The sequence below is a fragment of the Moschus berezovskii genome, chromosome 3 (assembly GCF_049115385.1).
Source record: "Moschus berezovskii isolate FMDL1 chromosome 3, NW_MosBer_1.0, whole genome shotgun sequence".
Classification (NCBI taxonomy): domain Eukaryota; kingdom Metazoa; phylum Chordata; class Mammalia; order Artiodactyla; family Moschidae; genus Moschus; species Moschus berezovskii.
This window is the reverse complement of record NC_142462.1, coordinates 68,911,321-68,937,976: the sequence shown is the minus strand read 5'-3', so window position 1 is coordinate 68,937,976 and position 26,656 is coordinate 68,911,321. Positions and strand designations below refer to the sequence as shown.

The 26,656-nt window shown below is 40.4% G+C and overlaps 1 protein-coding gene across 3 annotated transcripts in view; it reads right to left on the bottom strand.

Moving 5' to 3' along the window:
- ELMO1 (engulfment and cell motility 1) overlaps nucleotides 1-26,656 on the bottom strand; it is a 592,587-nt gene that overhangs the window by 359,497 nt on the left and 206,434 nt on the right. For all 3 annotated transcript variants that reach the window (XM_055420868.2, XM_055420867.2, XM_055420869.2), the window contains exons 9-13: nucleotides 19,738-19,889; nucleotides 17,578-17,656; nucleotides 11,032-11,082; nucleotides 8,239-8,361; nucleotides 6,465-6,596 (exon numbers count right to left, since the gene is read on the bottom strand). In XM_055420868.2, the coding sequence (XP_055276843.1) occupies nucleotides 6,465-6,596; nucleotides 8,239-8,361; nucleotides 11,032-11,082; nucleotides 17,578-17,656; nucleotides 19,738-19,889 (537 nt within the window). The remainder of the gene's footprint in view (nucleotides 1-6,464; nucleotides 6,597-8,238; nucleotides 8,362-11,031; nucleotides 11,083-17,577; nucleotides 17,657-19,737; nucleotides 19,890-26,656) is intronic.

Genomic DNA, 26,656 nt, shown 5'->3' with positions numbered 1-26,656 from the left:
TGGTCTATGAAATCATCACGGACACTGAGCCATTGTTCCTAAGGACAGTACAGGTTTAGGTTCCTTTGAGCCCCTGGTCACAAACTTTTGTCAATCAATCAATATATAACCTTGTTTTATGTGCATTTTTGTTTAAAAATTCACTATGTAACATATTGTTGATCCATTAACACAACTCACAGCAACAGCAGTGTCACTCATGCCTGAAGTAAGTTTATCGAATACACAGGTTTTCTCCATAAGGCACATACCTCACAGCCTTCTACACTTAGGAAGACTAGACAGCACTTTAGCACGATATTTGGGGGCCATTTTAAATGGCAAAATCACCAAGAGAAAGCACAACATTTCAGAAAATGTGTCCTTGGCTGGATTGCAAAAGGGATACTAGTTTAAAATAAGAGTTGAAACAAGAAGGCAGATACCTTGCTGATCTCATGAGACTGCCCAGTAACTCAATATTTTTGCCATTATGTGCTTGTCTGCAAATGACTGTGAAAGCCCACGATGACTGATTTCAAGGTTACAAATAAATTTTAGTGAATGGGTAAATATTCAGGTATGGAAGCCATGAAGATTTACTGTCTATTTTAACCCCTCTGAATTTAAAATTCTCTATAATTGGTCTCTTGCTTGCAATGCCAACTCTACTTCTCTGTCCCCAGGACAACATGAACATTGGCCATGACAAATTTCTTGCAGCTTCCCAAGCACACAGTATCCCCTCATCTTTAACTGTTATTTTGAACCATGCATTTTCTCATTATCTTCCCAGGAGCAACTTACAGCTTCCACATTCCCCCGTCAATGTCTCTCACAGTGTCATGGGACACTGGGCAACATTCCAATAATAATATTAATAGTAGCTGTAACATTGTCCAAATTGCTATGTCCGGGTATCATTCTATATGATTTATAAGTGTTTACTCATTTAATCCACACAACAAACCTATAGACAGAAACAACTAACACGCCCCACTTTAAAGACAAGAAAATTGAGACATGACAATGTCAAGTACCTTGCCGGAATCACTCAGCCTGTGAGTGGCAGAGTCAAAGACAGCCCTGGACAAGCGTAATCCCAATGTCACACTCTCCTAGTAGCTGTTGATTTCCAGCAGCATTTAGACTAAGATGCTGTCTTCTGTGGTATGGGAACAGAGATGGAGATGGAGGAAGAGCTATATAAATATGCGTCTCATTTCATATCCTGCCATCTGTATTTGAGAAAAAATATATTAAAATGACACCAAGCACTGCATATATAATATGGATAATTATACTTGTGCATAAGTATCTTCTATCACCCAAGAAGGTAAAAAAATCCTTTAAAAATTTGAATGTAAATCTGTATTCATCATTTGTTTTTTCATTTTCTTATATTTTCTGATGCTTTGGAATCTTGGGTCCTTGCTGACATTGGAGAGGCTCCCCTTTGCAGAGTGACCTACTTTATAGAGATAAGAAGGCTGCCCTCATTCCCCAACAACCTCCTTTATCAGGTGTTTGCACTCGGGGCCACCATCCACCTGCCCTAATGTACACAGGGCCAAGCACCGGACAACGCAGGGTAGCACGCAGGCTCCAGAACTCAGGGAGATTATTCAAACCAGCCAGTTCTGAGTCTGCTTACCCGCTGTGCCTTGGCTTTCCCGTGGAAACCACAACAAAGGCTATTGCCTGTGTTTTCCCCTTGCTCCCTCTGTCTCCTGACCGACCCGAGTGCCCCCTTATGTTCCTGTGAGGTCACATGCTCCCCCCTCTTGGGATCTATGAATAACAACCTGCCTGTCCAACAACAACCATCTCCAGGGGCAGGGCTGGCCTTATTATACCTGAATACAATAAAACCTACATTTAAAAAGAGTCTTAATTCTGAAATAATATTTTTCCCACTACCTTGTTTCACCATCACATGTTAGCCATTTTTTTTCTGCTAAGACTATGTGAAAACGTTAAGGTAAATGCTTATCAAAACACTTCATATTAAAAGCACATTATGCTCATTCTTTTTAAAAATGAGCTTATTTTATCCCCAGTCAAGCTCAAGAAAAAAGGCAACTAAGGAAAAAACCCACTCTTTTCCATTTTTTGACATCTGCCTTAGTCCAAGAGTGCTCAAGAAAAAAGAACTACAGATACCTCCTTTTAGACTGGACAAAGGTAAAATCGACAAATAGAGAAGCTATCAATTTGACATCAAGACAGTCACGTTCTAAAGGGTCTTTGGCCAGGAACTCAACTCTTCTCAGAGTATGCAAAGCATTCTGCACAGTTCCTGGTCTTTATAGTCAATAGAGGATGGTCTGTATAAAGGTATTTCCTGTGTTTTCAAAATAAAATCATTCTAAAAATGTGAATCTGCCTTCTGTCATGTTGGCCCCTCCTTAGAAGTTCCAATGAGATTAGTATTAACCCAGACATCCTTGACTCCCTCTTCTTACCAGGGAATCTATAAGCATGTCCATTTTGCAACTCAGAAACCATTAACTAAAAGATCTTGGAAGAATAAGCAGCTTTGTGTTAAGAGCAAGTGCTTTTCTGTGTTATGACTAACCATACAAGCCATTTAGCCACTTGAGATTGGGACTTTAGAATGATTTCACAGAAAAATCTGCTCTGTTGGGATGCTGCGCTGAGAAGAAATGTGAGGCCCATCTGCCTTCTCAAAAGCGTCGTGCTTTATTATCCGGTAACAAACTGTTCTTCTTGCCTTGTTGGAGCAACGGCCCCTCCACTTCGGAAAACTTAAAAAGCTGCCTATGATTTCCTTGATATGTGCTCTCCGAAAAGTGAGGGAGGGAGGTGCCATTTGCTGGGTGCCTCTGTCATGCCAGGCACAAGGCCAGTTGCTAAGAGATGGTCTTGCAGGGCCCTCCAGCAGCTGTGAAATAGAAGAGCACCCGCCCAGTTTCATCTGAGGAAACTGACACCCAAATAAGTTAAATAACTGTCCTGTGCTTGCATGCTAAGTCGCTTCAGTTGTGTCCAACTCTTCATGATCCTATGGACTATAGCCTACCAGGCTCCTCTCTCCATGGGATTTTCCCAGCAAGAATACTGTATTGGGTTGCCATGTCCTTCTCCAGGGAATGTTCCCAACCCAGGGATTAAAACCATCCCTCCTGCATCTCCTGCGTTGTAGGTGGATTCTTTACTACTGAGCCACCAGGGAAGCCCAAATAACTGCCCCACTGGCCAGTTATTAATAAATGGCTCATTAGTAATAAGTGGCTTTTTAAGTGGGAAGGATGGAATTAAAATCTAGACTCACTCAACTCCAAAAATTTGTCACTTAACATTTCCTGGGCAATGCCTACTCAGGAGATGTAAAAAAGAGGAATAACAATCTTATATGACTTGAACTTTTCTTCAAAGAGATCCAAAGGTTACCCAAATCTCAGATTGTGGAGGAGGTCGGTAAGGAGTTTACAGACAAGATTACTCCTCCTTTGGAAGCACAGAGAGAATCCTTTACCAGGACAGTTTCCAGCATCCAGAGCTTTCCGGGCCAGACACTTGATGTCCTCAACCAGCTTTCTGTGTTTTGCACAAGGGCCTCTAGGTGGCACCAGCAGCCTGTCTTTCCATTAATGAGGCCTGTCTATTTCTGATGACAAGCAGTCAAAAGAGAAAATTTCTGCTTGTGAAAGTGGTTGTATCATTTCTAGCATTAGAAATCATGACTAACTAGTCTTTTCAGTTTCTCCATTACCTGATGCAAGATGGTGGCCTGGAAGAAGTTTCAGAGGAAGGACTAAAATTGAAAGCTCAAAGAAAGTACCAGGGAAAAATGAAGGAAATCAACACTCCCTTTTGGTTAGTCTCTGTTCAAGATCTTTGCTTTTTTTTTAAATGACTTTTCAAATCCTTGGAGTGGAGGCCACATAAATGCTGAAGGCCTTAAAACCACATCAAATTAACTTTTACTTTAAAAACGCAACATTCTTCATAAAGTACTCACAAAGCAAAAATCACTCAGCAGACATTGAAACCAAAGACAGACAGACCCCAGAAGCCAACTGTGGAAGGAATTATCAATCGTGTTATGACAGATGGCGCTCCATCGAGAAAAATCACTCAGAGTTTGGCTTGTGGGATACCCTGGAGATTTCACACAGGACCAGAGCATGGAAATAAAAAAGGAGGTGTCTCATACCTCCCACCCTCATTGTCTATCCTTCCTAGAGACCTGCAGTAACACAAAAAGCTGGGATAATCCAAGTCCTACCGAGTGGTCTTTCCTCAACTTTCCTTTCTCCTCCGTCCCTCATACACATGCCCAGGACATCTGGGACCCAACTGCCCCCCGACAAAAACCACTAGGACCTGGGTCAGAGACACATTGTGTCCAGGGATCAGTATGTGTAAAGAGCTCACTTCGCATTTTCCACATTGTTCAAATGCACTAGAAACCCATGTAGTATCAAAAGGAGGAACATGAAGTGGCAGTAACTCGGGTGCACCCTACTACCAGGCTCTCCTCCAGGATAGAATATCAGGATCAAGGGGAAGCAGTTCGAAATGTACACATCCCTGGCCATTCTGATATGACCTAAAAATAAGAGATTGGATGATTTTGCACAACTTCCCAGGTGATTTGCATATGACTCCTGGCTCAACATGGGGCTTCCTTGTTGGTTCAAAAGGTAAAGAATCTGCCTGTAATGCAGGACACCCAGGTTCAATTCCTGGGTCAGGAAGATCCCCTGGAGAAGGAAATGTAACCCACTCAAGTACTCTTGCCTGGAGAATTCCATGGACATTAGAGCCTGGCAGGCTCCAGTCCAAGGGGTCACAAAGAGTCAGACACGACTGGGCGACTAACTTTCACTTTCACTTTCCTCACTCAACACGTTAAAGTAAAACCTGGAAGGAACTGTCGGGGAGGTGGAATGTGAGCTGCATCCACAATTCCACAGCTAACTCCCTAGAAACAGAGTCTGCCAACACACAGGCGGGTGAGAGCAGGACCGGGGCCACCTTGGAACCTTGATCATCGACACACACCAAGCACAGGGACTCTCACCTCTCCATCAGTCTTGGAGTTTTTTGCTAAAATTTAGAAAAACAGATTCAGCTAAAAGATCAAATGGAATGAATGTCAAAGTCAAAATTTGAGATATGACAGCATAAAACTGAAGCTCTGTAAAGCAAGTTGCAAAGCTGAATACAATGCTTCAGAAGTGTTCTTATTAGAAAAAACATGTTAAGAGTACCAGTAAAAAAGGAATAACATCAAATTATTGTTTTATTTCTAGTTTTATAAATATTATTGGAGAGGTTTATAAAAAAGTTACTCTGATGCACCAATGGTTAAAGTGGAAATTACCCAGTGTTTATGGAAAGCAATTTGATGATATCAAAAGCTTTTACATATATCATAGAAATGCTAATTCCATGGATTTATCCTAATGACATGATCAAGGATGTACATCAATACTGAGAGGCAAAGATGTTAATTGCAGACTTATCTGTAATTTTAAAACACTAAAATACTCAGTAAAAGAGCTTGGCTAAATAAACTGTAGTACACTCATATAATAAAAACTCTTTAGTAATGAAAACAATGCATATAATTGATGTGGAAACATTTTCAAAGAATTCCCACAAAAGATAAGGTTTTCCAAATAACAATAAAGCATAAATACCAATGTGTACAAATGAATATTAATATTAGTGTGTGTGTATGTATATTCAAGGAAAGAGTATTTGCAGTTATAGAATAATGCCCGATGATTTCTAATTACTGAAGACAAAAGTCTGATATATGTTAGTTATGAAGGAGGTAGAAAGAAACCCAAATTCACACCTGCAGAATTTGAGGTTAATAAGTCAAAGGTCATATAGAAATGTGATAATGATGAAAGTAAAAATGGACCGGAAGCAGAAACAAAAACAACAGATTATATTCGGGACAAGGCTGTGTTCTGATCTGCAAACTAAGTAAAAAGAAAATCTAGGTGGTAACTAATTAGCATCCGTAGCAAGACAAAACTTTTAGGACAATATAAACTGCATGTCACCCCATGATTAAATTTCAGGAGACGCTTGATCTGATTTTGATCTGGAATCGACATATGTGAATAACCCAGTCACCAGCCCCAAATAAGGTTCTTCCCACAGTTGCCACCACCCATTTCATTTAAACAGAATCTTCAGCCTCCTGTGAAGTAGATCTAACGAAGTCTAGATGCTTTCCGGGCTAACTACTCTTGGTTACACTTAATCAGAACTGAATAAACAAACTCAGTATTAGTCACACTTGTACAAGTTATTCCATTCCGTTGCAGCCAGAAGAGATTTTCATATGATCCTGTTTAAAGCAGCTAAACATCTGGAAAATGTGGAAACTATTCTGTAAGGCACAGGAGGACCACACGCTCAGAGGAGACATCGCTTATGTGGCTGAGGTCAGGCCCCCGGGTGCTGGAAGGAGAGTTTACTTGAGATGGCTTACTTACTATGAAGCCAAGTTTTTTATAATCCCGGGTGTACATGGACTTGCGCTTCTCCATGCTGCCACTGCTGTTATTTGGTTCAGACTCTGCATCAAAAGCAATTCTTCGAAGTTCAAATATGATGTCTCGCTGAGCCTGAAGGGGTTAGGAAGGGAAAAAAGGGAGAGACAGCTGCCTTCATTCTGTGACGTTTCATCTACTCCCTCATTCCCCAGGGTCTAAATGAATCACTGGGTACAGGCAAAAGGAAAACAGAAGGCAACCAGTGTTCTAAGTTACAGCTCTGTGAACTTTTTGCCCCCTCCTGCCACTCCCCCTGATGGTCAGCCCCGGCTTTATTCCACAATTATCCTCATGGCCAAGCCCCTTGGAGCTCTGGTATCAACTGCCCTGTGACATTCTCAATGAGGGCCCCAAATATGATGAAAGGCTTGTGACTGGAAAAAGCCAAGTTAGAGAATCTTGAAGTCCTATACTGTCAGAAATAAAGTGAGAGGCACATAAGGTTTAAGAACAATAGGTAAGTGGTAAGGGATCCCTAACTCCACTGAGAAGTGACTTCATAGAGACAAATCTGAAAAATGGTTAAAACGGTAAAGGTTCTGTGATGCATGTTTAACTATAATAAGAAAAAGGCATGTATCTTTTACATGAAAAGGAGGAGGTTTCCAAGAAGGGAGGGCTGTTCCACCTCTGGATGCATTGCCTTTCAAATTAGAAGTCATAAGACAGTTTCATCTCTCTGTGATGATTGCACTTGGCCTTGCCAGAAGTGTGGGGCACATTAGACGGCCGCTGGAAGCCTCTGGATCATTCTTAATCGCGTGGCCTCACGCCACGAACGAAGTGCTGCGGCGGTTACACACTTCACATGTGCGTCCACATCTGCCAGAGATCAGACCCTCACGTGCCAATAACGAGTGTTTTCCTTTCCAAAGCTGCAGCGCTGTTTAAGCTGCAAATATGCTACAGCAGCACTCCCAGCTGCTTCCTCTCACTCTGTCTTCACACAGGAAAGTTCCCCCAGAGTCTTTTGGATCAAGACTTAACCTCTCAAGCACAATAGCCAGAGACCTAGAGAGATCTATCACAGAGAGCCAACTGACAGAAATGGAAGCCCAGAAATCAGATGCAACCTGGGACCTCCACCCATGGCTCTGACCACTGGAGAATGGAAATACTCACTCAGCCTGTAGAAGCCATATCACACAGAGCTACCAAGTGGCTCTGTGTCCTGGGACTTGACTCCAAAGCTATCACCATTGAAGGTACTGGAGCCAAGTGTCAGTGTTTGCAGTCATGCAACGTCAGGCTTTCTTATCCAATAAGGAAAGAGTATACATGTGTTCGATACATAACAAAATAATTCATTTATTTTATTCTATGATTCTATGCATGCTTAGTCACTTAGTTATGTCCGACTATTTGTGACCCTTTGGACTGTAGCCTGCCTGGCTCCTCTGCCCATGGAATTTTCCAGGCAAGAATACTGGAGTGGGTTGCCATTTCCCACTCCAGGAGATCTTTCTGACCCAGGGATTGAACCCCTGTCTCCTGTGTGTCCTGCATTGCAAGAGGAGTTTTTACCCACTGAGCTGTCAGAGAAGCCCTCTCTGATCCTAGATTCACCAAAATTTAAAATCCATTTCCCTAAGTTCTGAGATGATAATAATATTATCATCATCAAAAGCCTCCTGGTTTCTAAGAAGCTCAAGAAAAGACTTTTAAGGATGTTCTTTCCCTCATATGCTTTGACTGTTGTCTAATGAGCACTCACCTGGTCCTGTGGGTCCATCTTGGTCATCATCCTATCTTCCAAAAGGTTAAAGGTCAGCACCTGCAGCACGTACAGCTGGTGTGCCATTTCATTGTTGATGGCCCGCTGAGCTCGGATGACATGCTAGGGAGATGGTTCATGAGTGAAACTTTTTTAAACAAAGGAAGAAAGTAACACCAAATAACCTAATTTACCCACCCCACCCCCATCATGATGCCAGGTAGAACCTCAAAAGAAGATCTCATTTGGAAGCACGGGGCATGGAGGTGGGTGGAACCACTTTCAGGAGAAAGATGAGTGCACAGATGACCCTGGAGTTTTCCTTTACATTTTGGGACCCAATAAGGTTCCTGATCTCTAGGCCAGAACTGGGGAAAGACCTACTGTATTCAGGGAAGAGTGGAGGTGCAGCAGGAATGGAAATTTGGTGGCTATTACCGCCATACAAGAGAAGGTATGCCTAAAATGAGAGCATCTTGAGGAGAGCTGTGGATTTCTACAACAGAAGCACTCCTTGCCTGCTTGCCTTGCCAGAAAAATAAATGGTACACATGTACTGTAAGCAGTTCTGCTATCCTCTTACCCTACAACTGTCTCTGAGAAGTGATCCCACATCTAAACAGGGAAAGCTTTAGAAGCATCACACAAAGGCAAAGTCACTATCAGGTCTGTCATTAATTCGCTGTGGACACTATATAGCGACCACTACCCCCACAATGCAATGAGTGAATTTCTTTTTTAGAAAATGACCCTTCCCTTTAGAAACAGAACCAAAATGGAATAAATATAATAGAAGTGGCAGGAGATTATAATATGTGGGCCTTTGTCCCCTCAAGGGCTGGGTGTGAAATGGAATTCAAGACTTGGACCTAATATGCTTCTGCTTTGGCAGAAACCACAGTTGTGCCTTAAACATGCCAGTCAACCAGAGATTTTCCTGGTGGTTCAGTGGCTAAGACTCTGTGCTGCCAGTGCAGGAGGGCCAGGTTCGATCCCTAGTCAGGGAAGTAGATCCTGCCTGCTTCAACTAAGACCCAGTACAGGCAAATAAATAAATACTTTGTAAAACGCCAACCAACCAGTCAAAGTGGTGAAACACCCACTCGAATGAGTTATTTTGAATTGCTAGGCCCAACCATGTCTTGCTGTCTCAAGGAATTTTCTCTGGGTGCCCTGAACCTGGCATGCACCTGGACTCCACAGCCTGGCTCTGAGCACCATGATGAAACAGCCAATTAAAGGAGAGTTGGGGTGAAGAACAAGACATAGAAGGAAGTTGCTGAACCAAAATTAGGTGGGTTGGAGGGTGGGAAGACAAGCAATGGGATGGGGAAAAAATCAAACCTCATATCCTCCAATCTTCCCAACAGAATGTTAATTCTTGGTATATGTTTAATATCCAAAGTGCATGGGCACTAGAGCATATGGTTATTTATTTTATTAGCAACTCAACAGTATCTGCACTCCAAGTTCTTGCCAGAGAATACCAACCAATCTTAAACTTCCAATCATCAAGGTCTCATTTAAAAAGTCAAGCCGAAGTAAACTGATCTTTGAGACATGGTAGCTACAGTCATTTCACCCACTCCATCTCTGGGCATTCTAACTCCAACTGCCACACCAAGGTAATATCAACAACAGGCTAAGACTTTAATTCCAGGTTGCTATTCCTTCATCATCCTACTCTCCACCCCCTACACAAATACCTTCATTGCTCTATGATTAATGTTGTTGCTTCCACTTTTATTGAAAGCGAGTATAAAAAAATAACCATATTTTGAATCCCTCTGCAATTTCTACAAAACCGTTCTTGGACAAAGAATATATTAGAATGTTCTGACAATACCCGTTTTAGATTCCAGTTCCAGGGGGTGGAAATATGTCATCCTCCAAAGACCTGGGGTACCCCTGTTATCAAGTAATGAAAAGTACACTCATATGGTTTCTCTTTATCCTTAACAGCCAGGAAGTTTAACATCAAACTTGATGACAAATTGTAGTCATTATTATTGGCTTTGGATTCTAGAATATTTATTTTATTTGTCCTCATAAGGTTTTTAATTTTTAATGGGCTCATGGTATTGGAATGTGTGTGTGTGTGTGTAATTGTATGCTTGCAGAACTCCTTTTTGGAATTACACACGCATAAATCTTTATTCCCTTTTTTTGGTAAGCAGAAGAATCAATCACACATGTTTCTTTCAGCCTTTAGTTAAAAGTCAAGTAGCAGATAAGGCCTCAGGAAATCTTGCTTTTTGATTTACTTCTAAACATTCACAACATAATATGTAGAGCTTCTTCTAGACTGAGGTTTCAGGTATTTTTTGCATCACAGTGAATGAGTGGGTTTCACGCCTGACCTTCCTGCCTTTCTCTAGCATAGTGGCCCAGGAAAATGATGGCCAAAATTTCAGGACCTCTCTCAGAGTCTGATATGTTTCTCTAGTTTCCTCATTAAAAACGGTATTAGCTCATACTGGTGGATTTGTTAAAGTCAGGGAGTTCCTAATTTCCTTAATTACAAAGCTAAAGCTCTGGTGAGTTACAATAAACCTGCCACAAGGCGTTTCTCTCTTCCAGGGACCCCTGCCCTTCAATCACAAGGCCATCCCTGGGGGAAAGCTTTTTTTATTCCATTTCCAAAAGCACACTTTTACCTCCTTTCTACTTCCCACTGCTTGATCACAGAAGAAAGTCACAGAACAAACCACAAAACCAAGCCAAAAGAGGAGATCAGTAAATCCACCAGACCCTTTCTCCCCAACAAGGTGCTCGCAGCACACAGGTACTCACCGTTAAGATGATGGAACGCAACTGCTTCTGAGCCAAAATATTCGCCATCTCCTGCGGAAGAAAACACGCAGATAGAAGGGCATCAGTTAGAAAGAAACATTTCCACGTGGCCCCAAATGACTATTCTGGGGTGTGCTTCAAAACTGGATATCAGCAGTATTTCTTACCAAAGAACGGGCTCAAATGGACAGTACTACTCAACTGACTTTGTCCAAAAGCAAAGGAAAGAAATTTGGCACCTGTGACTTCTTTCTTTCTCTTTTTGTTTCTTTTTTTGAATTTCTTCCTTCCAAGACAAGGTGAGTACTAAATCAAAATCAAACACTCCAAATGAGAGCAGTGGCTCTCCACTGAAATGGCTCATCAGCTTTTATTAGAATATATATGTGCAGAGAGTTGTTACTACAAGGCAACATATGCCCGCACTTAGGAGATTCCAATACTAGAGAGCCATCACTTTAAAGATCTAAGACTTCCAGAAGCCATTTCATCTGAATCTGTGCAAAACCAAACACTGAGTAGTACATACCCCAAGCCTCAATGGTCTATGCAAGTGAATTGAGTGGTTTTAGCAAAGGACAGACGTCTGAGCAGACGCTGTGCTCTAGGTCCACACCCAGTCCTCCTGGGCCTCAGTTCGGCAGACTGTGCATTGGCCTACCTGACTGGCATAGAGGTTTTGCAGGTGATTTTAATAAATGACATGATTTACAGGTGCTCTTTCTAAACATTGTCAAATAGATACTAAGGGAAAATTAAACAGTTGAACGCAATCAGGGTACAAACATCCAAAAGGAAAAATACTGCTCATATTCAGGAAGTCACTGGGATGTTTACTGGTGGAGGGGGTAATTTTAGTGTCACCACTCTTACTGAGTAGAGGAGAAACGAAGTTATAATTTAAAAACACAACTGTGAATTTGATCAAGGTCAAAATAAACTTGTAGAAAGCAAGGTGAACTCAGAACCCAGGGAGGAAGTACAAGGGGGTGCACAGGCAGGGCTGGACAGGAGCAGAGTGAGGGCACAGGGCCTGCTAAGTGCTGACGAAGGGAACACGGGGACTTACAGTCAGAGGACAATCAAGGATGTCAACACTGCTGTCTACACCAACCTAACGGCCATCGCCACCACAGAAAGGAAAGCAAGTAGGAGAGAAAAGGGATGGAAATTAGGAGCACTCTGTTAGACATCACAGCTTAATGTTAACGTCCCTGCTCATCCACAGCATTAAAGAGACACGCGTACAAATACTCTAAGGTGATCTAAAAAGACTAGAGATGGCATCAGTCAAAATCCAATGCTGAATCCTCTTCCAACCTCTTAAAAACAAGAAGGCAAGGACAAGGACACCTTCAGAAATAAGTTAAATGGTGATCTAGAAGGAACTGCCCTTCCATGGGGTGAAGAAAGCATGCCTTCTTCATGATCAAAACAGAAAAAGTCCATCTTTTTTTTCTTTCTTGGACCTGATGAAAAACAAAGGCCCAACATTCCTTTAATTCCTTTTCTTTCATAAAAATAAAAGTATTGCTTTATTGGCACACACACACAAATCCTCTGTGCCTATGTTAGCCTGACGTAGATGTGCTTAGTCAATTAGTCGTGTTTGGCTCTTTGCGATCCCATGGACTATAGCCATCCAGGCTCCTCTGTCCATGGGATTCTCCAGGCAAGAACACTGGAGTGGGTTGCCATTTCCTCCTCTAAGGGATCTTCCCAAGCCAGAGATCGAACCTGTGTCTCCTGTGTCTAGCGCATTGCAGGGGGATTCTTTACTGCTGAGCCATCAGAAAGTCCATGTTAGTCTATCAACTTACAAAGTTTTAAAATAAGTTAGAAGGAATGATATACTTCCAACATCTACTAGAGCAGTTATTATAATGATCTGTTAATGATATTTATCTTCTTCAGAAGAGTATGGTCCTCTCAAGGGCACACAGACTGTCCTTTTCACTTTTCTATTCCCAGCCCACAGCACAATGACTGACACAGAGTAGGCAATGAATGTTTGATAAAACAGTCTGCTACCCTCTTAAAGGAACTGGAGCGTGATCAGAAAGAAAACGGAAAAATCCTTGTCCATATCATGGATTTTTTCGGTCCAATATTAAAGAATGATTTGAGAGAACTTGAGAATCTATAGAGAATATTTTATATCACTAGGATGATATGAAAGTATATGATTGTGGTTTAGTCACTAAGTTGTGGCTGACTCTTGCGACCCCATGGACTGTAGCCTGCCAGGCTCCTCTGTTCATGGGATTGTCCAGGCAAGAATACTGCAGTGGGCTGCCACTTCGTTCTCCAAGATAAAAATATATAGATAAATATAAATATGGATATGAATACAGGCATACCTCAGAGATATTGCAAGTTCAGTTACCGACTGCTACAATACAGCAAATACCTTGATTAATATTAGCTCACACTAATATTTTGGCTTCCAAGTGCATACAAAAGTTATGTTTACACTATACTGTAGTCTATTAAGTATGCAATACATTATGTCTAAGAAAACAAAGTACATAAAACATTTTTGTACCCTCTTAAAACAACTAGTGCTTGATCAGAGAGAAAATGGAAAAATCCTCGTCCACATCATGGATTTTTTGTCCAATATTAAGGAATGGTTTGAGTGAACCATTAAGAATATTTTATTGCTGGTGGTTACAATGGTAAAGAATCCAAATGCAATGCGGGGGACCTAGGCTTGATCCCTGGGGTAGGAAAGATCCCCTGGAAGAGGACAAGGCAACTCACTCCACTATTCTTGCCTGGAGAATTCCCATGAACAGAACAGCCTGGCGGGCTACAGTCCATGGGGTCGCAAAGAGTCCGACATGACCGAGCAACTAAGCACAGGACAGATTGCTAAAAAATCATAACACCATCTAAGTCTTCATTGACTCATAATCTTTTTTGCTGATGGACAGCTTGAAAATTTGCAAGAATTACCAAAGAAACCATGTGAATAAATGCTGTTGGATAATGGTGCCAGTAAACTTGGTTGATGCAGGGTTGTCACAAACATTCAATTTACATATATACATATATATATATTAGTATCTGTGAAGCACAATAAAGTAAAATGTAGTAAAACGAGGTCTGCCTGTATAGATATATTGACATGGAAAGATGTTCACATGATTTTTATGTTTATTTTTAAAAACATTTTTAAAAATAAACAGTGAATGCAGTAAGATCACATCTAGTGAAAAATGATGTCTGAGGGGAAGTCTTTGCACAAAATAAAGTAGGAAGTAGGACCATGAGAGTCCCACGGAGTGAGTAGTGGCAGTGTTTCCCTCCCTGGGGATGCATTACAGGTGCTTTTAAAACTTCTTCCTTTGGAATCTGTATTTTCTGATTTTTCTACCAAATCTTAAAGCTAAAGGGTTGTTTTTTTTTTTTAATAATGCTTAGCAAAACGTGTTTGTAGAGAAATTTCTTCATCATAGAAATAATAAAATGAATAATGGCAACTAGTTGTAAAAAAAAAGGGATCCATTTGCCCACCTAACAACAATCCCCTCTCCCATAAAACAGCACCCTTTCCCTTCATTTGGGCAGGAAAAGGGAGCCTCGCCAATATCTGAGAAGCAGGCATGACCCAACCCCTCACCTCCAAGAGAGGCTGACAGGGTACCATTACACAGGAGGCAGTTATACCCCTACCCTAAGCTCAGTACTCCCTCAGGCAGGTCAACTCCATGAATGCAAAACAAAACGTCACTCAGGTTTGCCTGTCAAGTAAAAAGATCTGACTTTGGTGGTATTCTTCTTCAGTAAAAGCAGAAATAAGATACAGGTATTTAAAATCTTTCCAAATTCATTAACATTTTGAAAGAAAAAACAAACAAACAAATAATGGAGTCCTACCAATGTGTCTGACCCCGAGTTGGAAAGAGATGTTGAAATAAATAAAAATTTTTGACTGAAGTGGAATTTATCCAATGTCTAAAAGCTTTAAAAAAACAAACAAAAAGGGACATTCCTGTAAATCCAATAAATAACTGTTAAGGTTATGTTTTAATCTAACTGGAGTAAGAAAATCGGCTTGATGTCTCCCAAGTATCAGGAACTTCTTTACCAAATACAAGGCCAATCCTGCAGGAGATGCTTCCTTGACCAGCATTCAATGGGATGCTTTGCAGATAAGAGCAAGAATGAGGTTGGGATTTTAACATGGACTCTTAATCAGCTCAGCAACCAGTCAAGTTCCTTACCTCTTTGACTCTCAATTTTCTCATTTACAAAATAGAAATAATAAAATTTTCTATAAATATGAGGATTAAATGAAATGACATAAAACATGTTTGCAAGGCAGACTCAAATATCAGTGACAGGTTTTGGCAAGTTTTCCTATTTGCCAAAAGATTTCAGAACTTTCAATCTTTCAAAACATAAATCAATAACAAATATATAATATACAGCAAGGTATTACCAATTAGCTTGAGCTTTTGCTTTATCAGACTCCACTGATATTCAAAAAATAATGACAAATAAGCTTCCCTTCATTATGAACTTGAAGTAATTTTTAGGATCAACTCTCTTTTAACTCACTAGAAAGTATTTTAAAAATTAAAAAATCAAAATACTGTTTTTCTTGATAAACAATAGTCACTGATTCATCTTAAATTCAACACAGTCTATAAAGTCCAAGTTAATTTTCTATTGACAAGTATTGTCATTTTTATTTCAAACACTAAAATCTGAATTTTCTGCTGGTTGATAAACACTCTTTCTTAGTTGAATTGTTTACTTAAGTGATTTAATGTTATTAGACTACCATTTGTGATTTAGTATTAATATAGTAATATATGTACAAACTGTGCTGTGTCAGTTTCATATAGCCTAATTTTTCAAAAATTTTTAAAAAAGATTTGATTAGCAGAATTCAAGCATAATATTAATGGCATTTCTAGTATAATGGTACCCCATTATATTTTCATTGTTATCATTGCCCTGGAGTCAGCATAGATCGGCATCTAATTCCCTATTTCTTCATGGTCATTCAATTCCAATTAATCAGATTAACAGTAATTTTAGTGTAACAGAAAGATGCAAGGGGTATGCATCTTACTCACGTCGAGATGCAGAGGTCTGAGTGAAATCGTAGCACTTGGGGTGAGTGTGAGCTTTCCTTTCCTCTAATCTAGCCACAGAGGGAAAGACAGTTTCAACAGTCTAGGTCAGTGTTCTGGCCTGGCTCTTGACCCCACTCTACAAGTAGTTATCATTGGTCTGGCCAGGCATCCCTGGTCTGGCTAGCAGAAGAATCGAGCTTCTCTGTGACGCCCATGTCAGGTTTGTGAACATACGCAGGCAACTTGCAGGCCTGATGGGAATTATCATGTTCCCAGTATTTAGATGTAAATATAAAAGGAGCAGCCCTACCCATCATCCCACTTAAGATCTGCAAAGCTGCCCTGAAAAATCCAGCATGGAAAATAGGCTTGGGGAGGGCAGGCACCTCCTGGCTCCAGCCAATACTAAACCAAAAGCACAGGAAACTAGAAAACCACTCTGCTTATTGTGCAAATGTAACTCCTAGGAATGAGCAAACAAACCTAAATGGAAAACAAACCAGAAACCCTCATATTTAGCCACTGAGGTTTAAAATCCCTGGCAACAAAAAAAAATAAAATTCTTGACACAGTGTTCAGTAGCATGCTAACCGTCTAAATTCTTCTAAAACGATTTATTAGTAACTATCATAAGCTCCCCAGTATACTTTCTAAATATTGGAAGATCTCATATTTCCATCTAGCTTCTAAAGGGAGTCAATTGTGACCAAGGTTACAAGTATGTTATGTTGCTGGAAAAAAAAAGAAAGGATTCTGAGATGTGAGCCAAATTCTAAGACATGCAAAAGCTCCACTTCTTCCACAGCCACTTTATAATAGTCCTTTCCCTCACTGAAGAAGAACCAAAGATTGACAAAGGACGGTATTGGAGGGTACGTTCCAAGCAGGTACATTTAAGGGGTTCCCTCCTTCTGATGACACAGAGGAGAGGAAATGAAATGCTCACTCCTCCTGGGCACATCCACACACGGACAGCAGAAATATCACTAAGCAAAGAGCCTCTCTTACAGATGAAAGGTTCTCTCAACTAAGGCAGCAATTTACACGTTCCCTTTCCCATCTTCCCACCTCGCATCTCCCCCAGCAAAGTGTGACAGCTCTCAGAGTCTAGCTTTCCTCATCAGGAAAATGGGGACAATCCCTCCCTGGCCCCAGTGAGTATACAGTGAAATGATGGAAGACCACAGGGGTTTCTAACTCTGCATCCACCACAAAAGCAGTCTCCTCTTTCTTTCAGCTCTTTGGGGCTTCTATACTGGGTTTCACATGATGAAAGGGCTTTACCTCTGAAACACTTCATCTCCAACTAGCTCCCACTGGATCTGTGAATGATCCCAGTCTGGCCAGGCAAACAGAGAACCCCAGAGGAGTTCCTGGGATTGGAAGGGAGGACTCTCCCTGCACCAAAGCTTGTCAGCCCTGGCACAGGCTTTAAGACAGAAGAAATGCAACTTACCTGCCTCCTCTCATCAGGGGCCTTCAGGAAAAGTGCATTAATCACTGCAATGGTATAGGTCTGGATTTCTTGATCTGTCCTGTAAAGATACAGAACAACATCAAATCAGAAAAGACCACCCCTCAGTGAGACCATGATAAGGGTCATGATTATTTCCCCAAAAAAGGTGAGAGAGAAAGGAGGACCCAGAGAACGCAGTCAGCACTGTGTATTTCAACCATGAAAAGCTGGAAACATGTGAGGAGACAATTACTATCACTAGCCGGACAAAACACACTCACCCAGAAATATAGGTGGTCAGCTGGCTCTCTTCCCCTCTCCTCTATTAGAGTTAAAAATATGGACCAGTGTGTGTGTGTAATTTTCTGTCTGATGCATGAAGTACATCTTGGAATAGTCCTAGGTGTCCCCACATTCCTGGGCTTCTTATAGAGGAAACAGCTTTGTCTCCATGGCAATATTACATATTCTAAAAATCTATTTTCAACTAGAAACTTTTAAAGAACAAGAAGGATACGTTTTTATGTTTACAAATTTGCTTTTCACAGGAATGAAATCAGAAATTCCAAATTAAGCCAAGATCTACAATTAGGTACATGGTAAATAGTAAATATTAAGCACAGCACAGCACAAATAGTAAATAAGAAGGACCCAAGGCATAAACAAAGAGCAAAGGCCAGTGAGCTACATTTAGAGATAATTTAGGAAGAGGCAGAGCTTATTACACAGCCTCAGGAAGGATGAAATTCTAAGCCCAGTGCCCCACTGGCTGGCTGTATAGCCTTGGACAAGTTCACAGGGTGTCCCTACACAGCTTCCTCATCTGGAACGCTGGATAAAAACACACTCATTTCAAGGAGTTGCTTTTAGGATAAAATGAGGTAATGCACGTAAAACCTTTAGTACAGCACTTGGCAAATAAGAAACTCTCCTCTTGGCAAAGTGCACTACAAATGCACAATGATACCCTTGAGATTCAGAAGAAAGATACAGACATTTAAGTTGATACAGGTCACATTCAGGGACACGTGAAATTGGTACCATTTCCAGAGTGATTTCACACAAAATCATCATTTTAGAGCAGGGCTAATTTTCCCTGAGGCCACAGTCTATAGCTTGTGTGACTTACAATTTTACACTCTAGTCACCATCCCCTACCCCCAAATGAAGGAAACATCTAATACACTTTGGTAGTTTAATATAAAGTTTAATTATAAACACATAGTCAACATTTTTGGTATACTGAACACTACTGAATACTCCCTTGAATCCCCATTCTACACCCCCAACCCAAACAGGCCAATCAGGTTTCCTCTTGAAAATCTGCCAGTGTGACCTGAGAGACCAGGGGCAGCAGTTACTGGGAGCCAAGTCACATTACTGCCAGCCAATACGCCAGAGAAAAGGCCTGTTGTGAGAACACCAAGGAAGCCATAGTTTCTGTCCTTCCCAAGGCTTAGCCACTCAAGTCATCCCTCAGTTCTATAAAACGCCCCAGTATCCTTTCAATAAACTCCCTGTCCTAGCTCAGGATGCTTCTTGCCACCTGCGATCCAAAATACTTTCATTGATCAAGTAGCATCCCACAAGGATTCCTTCTCAGGCTCGTATCATCAGAGGCAACCTTACTAGTTATCTAAGGGTGGGGAGGAGAGATTCCCCCAAAACCCAAGGCTGCTAGGGCAGCTATTTCATAGCTCAAGCATCTTAAAATTTTGTATTTTATAAAATACACGAGAAAAAGGTTATTGTAATCACCTGGAGACAAATAAAGAAGTCTGGCTTTAAAAACTCCTAATTAACTATGAAAATTCTCATACTGCAGAAAATACTGTATGATTAAGGATAAAGACTCTATTGAGAACTTAAGAGAACAAATTGCTTTATTGTATCTTATTAAAAGCAAAACTCTACACTATCTACCAACATTTATCAGAACTGAGTCCCTACCAAGGCACTAGGGACATACTAGTCTCAAGAACAGGCAAGGGGCGCACACAGGGCAAGTCACTGTGCCATGTCAGTGTGGCATGGCTTGATTATATACAAGATCAAGATTCTTTTCCTATATATATTTAATCAAACCAATACCAAACCATCATGGGAGCTGTCTGCCTGAAGAACGTTTCCTCCCCCTGTGGCAGCGTCGATCTCGCTCACCCTTGGAGATGGGGAATGAGCTGGCCGATGGTGATCTCCTGTGCCACCTTCTGGTAGAGGTCGTGGCTGTTGAGCACCATGGACTCCAGAATGGCCAAGGACCGTTGCAGGATGGAGACATCTATGGCCGACTTGTTGACAAAACTTGCTATCTGAAAACCCAAGAGGGACACAATTGATCACTCACGGTAAGCAGAACAGAGAAGCAGAGAAGGGAGCAAATGAAGTCAATTGGGAGCTCATTTAAGAAACACCAGATAATCAGTACGAAAAGTACCTGGAATTATAGCAGGATAGCCAGAAATGCTTGGTGTCAACAATGACTGTTCACCACCTTATTACAAACCGCTATTTATGGCCTATTTCTCTAATTTGGTAATAAGCAATTTTAGAAAGGAGATGGTTTCAAAGTATTATTCTGTCTGGTGTTTTTGGAATGGTTCTTCTGAGTTTCAGCTTTCAGGGGCAGATAATTTCAACACATGTATTGTAAGAACTCTTGTGTTTCTTTGAGACAACAATTTCAACATATACTAATAGCCATTGCCTCCCATTTCCAGGCTACTCCTTCACCCACACAACCCATGGCTTTTATGTTTTTACTATGCTTCTGTTACATTCTTAAGGGACTCACACAAATCACACTTGTCAACACAGTTCAACTGGCAACTTTTCAGTCACTGGCTAATCTCCTTTTTATTCCTCAATGAAGCACTCTTTCCCCCATTCTTCCATTTCTTATGGTTAAAATAAATTCTTCTAATCACCCTCAAATTTAGCAAACAGGAAATAAAAGTGCTAAAAGTTAAAATAGTCGTTTAAGCTCTAAAATACATTCCTTAAGGAATCCATCACTAAAGCCTCAAACATAATAAATCAGAATGTAAAAGGGAAGTAAAATAAGGGTTAGAATAATGGATCACAGAAACCCAAACACATGGGTACCATAAAGGTTTTATTTTAGAGGCCTCATTAAATGTTATTACTGTATGTTGACAACTCACATTAAAATGCTGTTATTATATCATCATAATGACTGCTTTCTTAAAAGCTATTTGGTTCCATGACAAACTGACACTTATAGCTTCCCCTTATCAACACGAATATTTCCCTTTCTGCTATCGCATTGACCCCTTCTCCTCTCCATCTTTGCACAAGATGAAATTCAAAGGCACCACGGCAACTTACAGTTACCAGCTCAACCATTTTTAGCCCAATGACTCCCCAGCGAAAGCAGAGGGTACAGTGAAAAACAGAGGTGGGCAAGTACAGTTATCAATATGCTCTCTGCCTCCAGATAGACCTGGATTTCAGGGATAGAAAATATATGATGTAAAGAAGTAAAATAACATTATACTGCTGCTGCTGCTAAGTCGCTTCAGTCGTGTCCGACTCTGTGCGACCCCATAGACGGCAGCCCACCAGGCTCCCCCATCCCTGGGATTCTCCAGGCAAGAACACTGGAGTGGGTTGCCATTTATACTAGTATATTCCAAAAGGGTATTATTTTATAATACAGACTATAGGGAGAGTATGAGATTTTTAAGATTCTCATAAGACTGCTTTAGCTCCTTTCACAGCTAATAAACTTCTTCAATGTGTTTACTGTCCCTGGCAAGCCCTTGCCTTAATCCTCGCTGTCTGGGTCTATTCCCCTATCAGATCTACCACGATGAGGCCATTTTTCTTTCTCTAAGTCCATCTTTCTCTCACAAAAATCCAATGACCCTCATACTGTGCTTAGGGTTAATGTCTAACTTAGATCTCTTCTAAATCCAATATTAATTCCTTGACTTCCTCATCAATGCCACACCAAAACTTTTCATGATCCCAGTACAATTCTTGACACTTATTGGAAAAGAGAAGAACTCACAAAGAAATATGTTGACAATACCACTGATTTCTCTGCACTGATTCTATTTTCCTTCCATGCTCCTATTCTTCTTTCCATTTAGTAAATTTGGATGTACCTTTATGACTCTGTGGAGAATCTTCTAGTTGAAAGTTTATGATCAAACCCCCTCCTCCACCCTCTTGCCTTCATCCCCTCTTTTCATTCATTCAGGTAATAGGTGTTGACCATGTACTACAAAACAGGCTTGCACTGACCTAGGATCTGGAAATCAAGAGACGAGCAAACCCACATAATTTTTAACTTCAAGGACCTTATAATCTAGCACAGAAGGACACACAACAGTCATTTACTATAAAGTATGTCACATGCTTATTCTTGGCATCCAGAAGTATAAGTCCACTTAGATATTCTAAAGTCTAAAATTAAATGGGCTAAGAATCAATCTCACTGACTTCTTTCTTATTCCTCTCTTCTCAAGTATCACCTTTCTCCAAGTTTGCATGATCATTAGTGATACATAGGCCCAGTTCCCTACTTTCTGTCTCTGTGAACGCATTTGCAGTGTCTGAAAGTGTTAGTTGCTCAGTCGTGTCTGACTCTTTGTGATTCCATGGACTGCAGCCCACCAGGCTCCTCTGTCCATGGAATTCTCCAGGCAAGAATACTGGAGTGGGTTGCCATTCCCTTCTCCAGGGGATCTTCCCAACCCAGGGACTGAACTTGGGTCTCCTGTATTGCAGGCAGGTTCTTTACCATCTAAGCCACCCAGGAAGCTCTGTGCCATGTCTACCCTCTCATATACGTGCAGTTGTATACATACATTGGCACATGGTCCAGCTCATTCCTGGGTTACCATGACAGCAGCTTCTTCAATTTCCTCTATATTCAAGATTTCCCTCTGATACAAATTTACCCTCTACTTCTATAAATATGCCTTGACAGTATTTCCTTTCTTGAAATACTCAATCAAAATGCTCAATGTTTTCCTGATACAAAGTACAGTTTCTTATAACGGGCTTTAAAGTTCTCTATGAATTATTAACTCTTACCTGCTCCCAACAGGCTTACACAGGGGTGGTAAAAAAGGTAATGGCCTTTGCTTTAAGTCAGACATTGTATCCCATATACATATTCCATTTCCATTTGCCATTTTTATATATTTATCATGAAAATAACCCCTTACCTTCATTAAAGTATCATTTAAAATTAATCTTTTCCATTATTTCAGCTCTTCCTTAACATATAGATACCATCATTTCAGCAATCCTAAAGTAGCTTACAAAACTTTGCGTAACACACTAAGCTGAGTACTGCCTGGCAGAAAGCATGCATATGACTCTTTAGAGTCTAATGTACAACTCTGTAGGAGATACTAGTTGTCTTTTGAAACTAACTTCTATCTTTTGCCTTATTTATCAGTAAATTTAACTTGACATTTAAACAACCCAATACTTTCATCTAATGAATACTAATAAACAAGGTATCAGGGCTGACTGAGCAAACATGATGACTGTCCTCATTGGTGAATGGACAACTTCGTGAAAGTTTAAATGTTACTTTCTATGTCTAGTTTAAAAACTACAGGTCGCAGTATAGCTATAGAAGGTTAAAAATCATCTTGTTAAATTTTAATTTCCTTGTCTTCCTCAAAATCAATCATGACTGCCTTTGCCTTTAAATTTTTTCCAGCTCCATTTCTGTACTTTGGCCAACATGGGTGAACCAGCCTAAACCTGTCAAAGTACAGCTTCTTGAAAGTAGGTCTGTATCAGAGAGAAAAAGAAGGAGGAGGAGCTAACAATAGTTATATCTATTATTTCCACATGCTTCCACTCATTTAAAAGTGCTACCTAGAACTTTGGGAAGGTTATACACACAATGCCGTATTTAAAACAGATAACCAACAAAAACCTACTGTACAGCACATGGAATTGCTCAATGTTATGTGCCAGCCTGGATGGGAGGGGTGTTTGGGAAAGAATGGATACATGCATATGTATGGCAGAGTCCCTTCACTGTATACCTGAAACTATCACAATGTTGTTAATTGGTTTTACCCCAATAAAAAATGTTTTCAGTGTTAAAAAAAAATTAAAAGATAAATAAATAAAAGTGCTACTTACATAAAACATAGGCATATTTGGGTGACTTTTAAGAAGTTAAGGGGCATCACAGTGTATGAATCAATAATACAGCTTTTTAAAAATCACAGAAACACTTTGAATTACTTAGAAGGAGACCTTAAAATTATCCTCTGTTATCAAAACTGAAAAGATACGTGGAGAACACGGAGCCCCTCTTCCATATTTTAACTTATTCAGGCAGTGGTCCATAAATCTCTCAAGCTTTTAAGAGGCAAAAATTACTGGGTCTCTAAACTGAAATTGGCTGGATGTTTATCTAGGCACTGAAAATAGTGCAGAGTGAACCAGGCCCTCCTGCAGAGCTAAGGTTTCAAGAGCATTTGTATAAAACTTTCCTTCCAAGAAAAGGCACTGATGTTATACTTGGCTAGGGTAAAACCAACTCGTAACACAGAAAGTTCTAGGTTGTTTTTCTTTTATTTCATTTCTTTCTTCTCCATGCCTTTTGACCCTCTCTCTAAGTCACCAAGTCTTTAAAAAGCAGCAACATTAAAGATTGGCATCAAGGGATTCCAAGTTTCAAAGTGTTTTTGAAATGATATTACTTATTACAGAAAAACTTTGTAAACTAGACTCTAGATCCGCACATAACAAAAGAGATAGCAGAGAAGGATATCAGGGCTGGCAGGGAAAAAATATTTCTCCAAAGTCGTATGAATTTGGCATTAATAGGAAGCCAAGTCTGGACCACAGAGATAAGCACCTTTTGTCAGCACATTTCCTAGCTGATTTTTGTCTAGATAAAGCTCCATTTAAAAGACAGTTGCCTGCATACAATTCCTGGGTTGTCAAAGTGCTGAATTTGATCCAGCTAATGAATAAAAAGATAACCTTACAAAAACTTTCAATTATAAAGTCATTTTCTGATGACCACTTTTTAAAATTCACATAAGGAGTGGAGCTAGAAGTAGCAATGCAAAGGAAATAAAATGGCTAGGAATGAGGATGGACTATATTATAAACATGTTGTCTTCTGAAAAACACTCAATGTTTAATTTAAACTGCCAAGACTGCTAGTCTTTGCTTCCTTGGATCTAATATGATTTTTTGGTTAATTTCAGTGAGTGAAAACCATTTTTATAAGCAGTTAGAAAATTAGATTATTGTTATTCTCTCTAGCCACATCTCCCATTTAAAGAAAGATACCTTTGTAATTCCTTTTCATTCATGGCTGAAGTTTTACTTGAAATATATTTAAATACAGTGGCACTGTATTTAGAAAAATACTTCCAAAACAAATTTCATTTGTTCATTTACTCATTTATTCATTTTCACAGAAATGTATTAAGGTCTGACTCTATGCCACGCCCTGAGGAGAGAGGCCAGAAGAAAGCCATGGTTCCATCCTGGCTTTCTTGGACTCATGGTCTTGGGAGAGCGACTTAGCAGCAGCAGCAGCAGCAAGGAACTATATTCAATATCTTCTAGTAACCTGTAATGGAAAAGTATCTGAAAAAGAAAAAATATGTATGTATATATATGCATGGACCTCCCAGGTGGGGCAGTGGTAAAGAATTCTCCTGCCAGTGCAGGAGAATCAAAAGAACAAAAAATTCTTTGTTTGGAGAGTGGTAAGTGATGGAACAGGGGCAGGTACAAGATTCAAGGAGAATGGAGAGCAGAAGAAATCAGTTAACTCTGCCCCAGTGAGGTCAGGGAGGGCTCAACAAGAGCAATGCTGTTTCAACAAGTCTGTCCTTCTGTCCTTCAGAATCTTCTTTCCAACATTTAAAGTGCAGGAGCATGCTGATGCAGGAGGGAGCCCTGAAATGGGGGACCAATGACACCCCGCTCTCTATAACCTCACTCTACCTCCCCAAGCCACTGTGTCCTCCCCTCCTGACCAGGAACACAACACTTACTGCTCTCTTCTGCAAAGGATTGCTGCAGGAATCAAGAGATAATGTTGCTGAAAGCACAACCTAATTTCAAGGGATTCACGTTGAGAACAGCATTGTTTTTGTAGCAAAAGAAGCTCTAATATCAGAAAAGCAAAGCAATTTGAAAGTAGAAAAGCCCACCATAAACTCAGAATGAATTTAAAAATTTTAAGTATAAAAAATATCTGCAAAACCCAGTATCTTCAGATTTAAAGTTGCCTCCCTAGAACTTTTTTTTTTAATTGGAAATATACTTGAGTTACAGTGTTGTATTAGTTTTAGTACAGCAAAGTCATTCAGTTTTATATGTATATGTATTTACACGTATGTGTGGGTGCTCAATCTCTCAGTCAAGTCCGACCGATCCCATGGACTATAGACCATGAGTTTCTCCAGGCAAGAATACTGGAGTAGGTTGTCATGTCCTTCTCCAGGGGCTCTTCCTGACAGAGGGATTGGACTCTCATCTCCTGCACTGGCAGGAGAATTCTTTACCACTGCCCCACCTGGGAGGTCCATGCATATATATACATACATATTTTTTCTTTTTCAGATACTTTTCCATTACAGGTTACTAGAAGATATTGAATATAGTTCCTTGCTGCTGCTGCTGCTGCTAAGTCGCTTCAGTCGTGTCCGACTCTGTGTGACCCCATAGACGGCAGACCACCAGGCTCCGCCATCCCTGGGATTCTCCAGGCAAGAACATTTGGAGTGGGCTGCCATTTCCTTCTCCAATGTGTGAAAGTGAAAAGTGAAAGTGAAGTCGCTCAGTCATGTCCGACTAGTAGCAACCCCATGGACTGCAGCCTACCAGGCTCCTCTGTCCATGGGATTTTCTAGGCAAGAGTACTGGAGTGACTTGCCATTGCCTTTTCCGATAGTTCCTTGCACTATATATTAAATTCCTATTGTTTACCTATTTTATATATAGTGGTATGTATCTGTTAATCCCATACTCCTACTTTATATCCCTCTCCTCTTTCCCCTTTGGTAACCATAAATTTGTTTTCCATCTCTATAAGACTGTTTCTGTTTTG